The 5378-nt window shown below is 40.6% G+C and overlaps 1 protein-coding gene across 5 annotated transcripts in view; it reads left to right on the top strand.

Annotated features, from left to right (window-relative positions):
• The window catches only part of TSPAN11 (tetraspanin 11), a 281179-nt gene that overhangs the window by 34814 nt on the left and 240987 nt on the right, over positions 1-5378 (top strand). For all 5 annotated transcript variants that reach the window (XM_025192157.1, XM_025192155.1, XM_025192158.1 and 2 more), the window contains exon 2: positions 4406-4502. In XM_025192157.1, coding sequence (XP_025047942.1) covers positions 4416-4502 — 87 coding nt within the window. In that variant the 5' untranslated portion in view covers positions 4406-4415. The remainder of the gene's footprint in view (positions 1-4405; positions 4503-5378) is intronic.

Here is a 5378-nt window from a genome sequence, read left to right as displayed (position 1 = left end):
GAGCCTGCAATGCGATGCTGCGGCTAGTAAAGCGAGCAAAACGCTGGCTTGCATCCATAGATGCTTCTCAAGCAAATCCCGGGACGTCTTTCTCCCCTTGTACTCGGCCTTGGTGAGGCCGCAGCTGGAGTACTGCGTCCAGTTTTGGGCCCCACAATTCAAAAAGGATGTGGAGAAGCTTGAGAGAGTCCAGAGAAGAGCCACGCGTGTGATCAGAGGTCAGGAAAACGGACCTTACGACGACAGGCTAAGAGCCATGGGGCTCTTTAGCCTGGAAAAGCGCAGGCTCAAGGGTGATCTGATGGCCACCTATAAGTTTATCAGGGGTGACCACCAGTATCTGGGGGAACATTTGTTCAGCAGAGCACCCCAAGGGATGACGAAGTCGAACGGTTATAAACTACTGCAAGACCATTTCAGGTTGGACATAAGGAAGAATTTCTTTACTGTCTGAGCCCCCAAGATCTGGAATGGCCTGCCGTTGGAGGTGGTTCAAGCGCCTACACTGAACACCTTCAAGAAAAAATTGGATGCTTATCTTGCTTGGATCCTATGACCCCAGCTGACTTCCTGCCTTCGGGCGGGGGGCTGGACTCAATGATCTTCTGAAGTCCCTTCCAGCCCTAATGTCTATGAAGTCTATAAAAAAGACAGAAAAAAGTGTTGCATTAATGTAGATTAAATTACTGCAGGGACTGAAGTTTTCTCTTTATAGAAAATGTTTACCTCTATGTAAGAGTAATGAAGCGTATTGAGAACTGCTAGGGGAATATATCATTAGCAACTACAGTGATAACCAAGGGGTTTAATTTTCATTTGCCACAGATCAGTTGGAATATTGAGGTGTCAAATGATGGAAAATGAATGCATTATATTAAATTAGTAGAAGACCAGTTTTTCTATCCATTTAAGTAAATGACAACTGTAGAGGGTAACATTTTTAGATATTTTCCTCTAATAGAGAATATATTGGAACTGTGCAGTCCAAAGCATCCAGCAACTTTAACCCCAATTTTTCCATCTGTAAACTGGTAGAGATTTGAGGGTTTGTAGTAAGATGTTATTTCCCAGTTATTGTCAGTAACATTTTTGGGAGGGGAGAGGGGCAGGGTTAAGGCTAAATTCTGCTTTTGGGAACACCTATGCAACTCTGTTTTCAGTCTTTTCCCTCTGTGACACACTTGTACATGATTTTTCAGAGATCTTATAAAACTCGTAACATGAGTTTTTGGCCCCAATGAAGTCAGCAACAGAAATCCCTTTGATAAGAGCTTTATTTATGGCTTTTAAGGCCAGAAGGGACTGTATGCTTACCTTTTCTGGCCTCCTGTATAAAGTAGGCTATAGAACTTTGCTCAGTAATTCTTGCATAAGGTTGAAGTTCTAATTAGTTGCACAGGTGTAATTGGTTGAAGCTTAATAAACAATTCTGTTGGTGCACAAAAGTTACAGCATCATCCAGGTTCTTTTCTTAATTGTGTGGGCTCTGCAAGGAGAACAAGAATAAAAAGTCATAAAAACTAATTTTTGTCTTTTGAAGTAAATAGAACTGACTCTGAATATACACAGGGACTAGATCTGTTGAGTAGGAAGGTGCAATTTTTACATAGTCACTTTCAGAATAGAACTTACCACATTCCATATAGTTATCCTATTTTTGCTTAGCTACATTAATACTTGATTCCACTACATTAGTGAAATGTCCATTCCAGCTGTTCTCTTTTTAAAAGAAGTGGCTCTGTACATTTATATTGGCATACATTTCTCCTTAATATAAATCCTTATATTCTCTGCTCCCTGGTCATTGTCCTCATCAGCAAGTTAAATTAAAAATAACTTTTTGAGAGTTTAACTTCTTTCATCCTGTCAACATGTAATAGTCATTCTCCCTCAAGAATAATTATTCCCACTTTCCTACAGTTTTATCTGATGTATAAATCCTTCTTTTATATCTCTCAAATTATTTGGCTTGTGATTATTATCTGTCTTTTATTTTGGGTCCCAGAAATGGAGACTATCTTTCAAAACCTTTCAAACTGGGGGTGTGAAATATGATGGTCTATCAGTATTAGAACAATACCCTTTGATTTATCTATTATGCTTTTCTTGGTAGCCCTCCTTACTGCTTATATGCACTGGAACAAGGTCTATCAATTTTTTCCCCCAGGGATCACTGCTTGGGCCCATGCTCTTTAACATCTTTATCAATGACTTGAATGAGGGGGTGGAAAGCACAGTGATTAAGTTTGCAGATGACACTAAGCTGTGGAGAAATGTGGGCACATCTGACACTAGGGTGAGGATCCAGGATGACCTCGACAGACTGGTCCTATGGACTGAACGTAATCGGATAGGGACAAGTGCCAGGTCCTTCATCGGAGTAGGAAGAACCTTCAGCACAACTATATGATGGGTGGTGGTCCACTGTCTGGCACTGCCGGACCTGGGGGTGACAATCAACTCAAAGATGAATATGAGTCAACAGGACAATGAGGTTGCCAGCAGGACAAATAGAACTCTGGCAAGTATCAGCCAGTGTGTTGCGAACAGATCCAGTGAGGTGCTCCTTCCCCTCTATTCAGCATTGGTGAAGCCACAGCTGGAGTACCATGTCCAGTTCTGGGCACCGCAGTTCAGGAAGGATGTGGATAAGCTCGAAAGGGTGCAGAGAAGGGCCACCCATATGATCAGGGGCCTGGAGGATAGGCCCTATGAGGAGAGACTTCAGGAACTGGGTTTGTTCAGTCTAAGCAAGAGAAGACTGAGAAATGACTTGATAGCCGCGTACAATATGCCAAGGGTGAACACCATTATCTAGGGGAGCAACCCTTCAGAAAGGCACCCCCAGGGAAGACAAGGACCAATGGGCACAAGCTAATTGAGGAAAAATTTAGGTTGGACATTAGGAAAAACTTTTTTGTAAGGGTAACTAGAATCTGGAACACGCTCCAAGCAGAGGTGGTGCAGGTCATTTTGGGCCCACCAGCTGGATTCAGCCTACAGAGGGACCTTGTCTATCCAGCCCATGGGGCAAAAAGGTTGAGCACCACTAGCCTAATCTATCCCATGAAATTTTAACTGCTTTTTCTAACTTGGTAGCTCTGGGAAAGTTAAAGATTTTGCCTATTTTGTATTTTTGCTTGAACTGTTAACAGCTATGTCTTATAGCTCATCAAATTAAACAAAGACCATCCTTTTTTTGCTTTCTACCTATTAGTCAGACCCCACCCTATTTTAATAACTTATTACCTGACCCATGGGTTGATATGCAGCAAAGTTTCATGTGAAACTCTCATGTGCATTTTCAGACAGCTTTCATTATTGGAGAAAAAAAATCTCTTTTTATCATTTATAGCCAAAGTCAGCTTCTTTAAATTAAGCCTCTTGACATTGCCAAAGCCAGACTAATCTCCCTCCAATTTCTCATGTCCTATCTCATTTCAGAGTAGATTTGTTTGTTTGTTTGTTTTTGTTGTTGTTGTTGTTTTGGGGGGTGGGGGGGGGCAGTTGTTGGGGTTTTTTGCACATTTGGTTCAAATTGCATCATGAGTTCCAGAGAGATTCAGTTTTAAAATTGCCTTTAAAATCATCATTTATTTTTCAGTAAACCCTCCCAAAAAAATACTGTTTTTTTACTTGAGAGATTCTTGAGATGAGATGAATCAATGTGAAGATTGGCAAAGCCAAATTTAGCTTTCTACTGAGGAAGGAGGGAAAAGGCATGCTTTCCATATTCTGGGCAGTTTATAAAGTTTCAACTTCTCTCAATATTTTGAAATGTTAGCATTTTTGAGAACTCTAAAATACATTTTCATGGTAAGTTGATGAGTTTGATTGGTTCTTTGATCCCTAACTCCAATATAGCAAAGTTTGTACCTGGAACTTTTGAACAAAAGGAAGCAGTACATTTAAGATGGGTGGAAGATTGGGCAGGGTGGCATCTTAGAGATTGGTTCAGTACACTTGTAGAGATGGAGCTGGATTGTTTTTTTTTCTTGGCTACCATCAACAAAAATTAGTGACTTTGAATAGTTGTGGTTCAAATAGGTACCCTTGTTTGCTATGGGGAGTTTACATAGGTCATAGGAGGCGGGAACTGAGGACAGTGGGGAACACTGAGGACATATATTTGCTTGCACAATGATTGTGAGAGTTGGTAATGTTTGAAACATTAAAAGAACCCAGCTTGCTGTTGAGAGTTTGACTGTAATTTGCAGTGCTGGAAGTTCTTATTTGCAAATTAGAATATATTTGTTACAGAAATCACTGAAAAATAAGTAGGGACCTCCACAGTGCCACTTTTAGCTGCTTTTCAATGTTCCAAGACACATCCTTCTCTTCTAAAGAAAATCAAATTGTTTGAAAATATCTGTTAATATATTTTACCTTATATATTTTCTCCTAGGGACTCAACAATGTCCCATTACAGCAAAGCTGAGCAAGATGACTGGCTGACGATATATCTGAAGTATTTGTTGTTTGTGTTTAATTTCTTCTTTTGGGTAAGTAAGTCTTCTTGGTAATTCTATGACATAAAATTGCTATAAAGTTACTACCTTTTCCAATGAGAAGATAGCTGTTTTGCTCTTCATAGGTGTGACTGGAGTGATAAGAGGGCATGGAGCCTGGCAGAGGTCCCACCAACGTGCTCAGTAATGCTGTATAACTAACTCCATTAAGGTTTGACATGAGCTAGGTAGAGAATGTGTTTATGGCGTGGTAACAATATTTCTTTAATTCATAAGCCCATCTCTATTCAGCAAAGCATTTAAACATGTGTTTAACTTCAGGCTGAAGCGAAGCTCCATGTGTACGTTCCTTACACCGTGGTTGATTCCAATGGAATGTACACTTGCCAAAAAAAAAAAAAAGGTCTTGACTACACTGGGAGGTTTGTGCACTGAGCTAGGGTGGGAATTTCCAGTGGTTTGGTGCCTTGTCACACATTCACTTGCAACAGTTGCAAAACATTGGAGTGTGGTAACCTATTGAAGTCAGTACATTTTAGGAGATAACCCTCTCCTGAAATGGAACACTTTACAGTGTCATGACAACAGGTGCTGAACTGCTTGAATGTGCGTCTGCTCACATGCTAACTGTACTAAGTGAGGGTGAAGTTGCACATTACACTTAGATCATACTAAAAGCACATAAGATGTGAGTGTCTGCATGTTCATGTTCATTTACTTGTGTTAAGTACCATCTGAGCATCTCAAAATTAAGCCACTTCAGGTGAGGATTAACTTTGAGCTGTGCAACCTAGCTTGTGTTAGGGTAACTTAAATTTGCTCCACAGAGATAAAACATGCAATTTGCAGTCCTCCAGCATCCCAGGATGCACCATTCCTAGACCTTCACACCCCCTCTCCCCCCAAGAG

The sequence above is a fragment of the Alligator sinensis genome, unplaced genomic scaffold, assembly GCF_000455745.1.
Source record: "Alligator sinensis unplaced genomic scaffold, ASM45574v1 scaffold224_1, whole genome shotgun sequence".
Taxonomy (NCBI): domain Eukaryota; kingdom Metazoa; phylum Chordata; order Crocodylia; family Alligatoridae; genus Alligator; species Alligator sinensis.
This window is presented reverse-complemented; position numbering and strand designations above follow the sequence as displayed.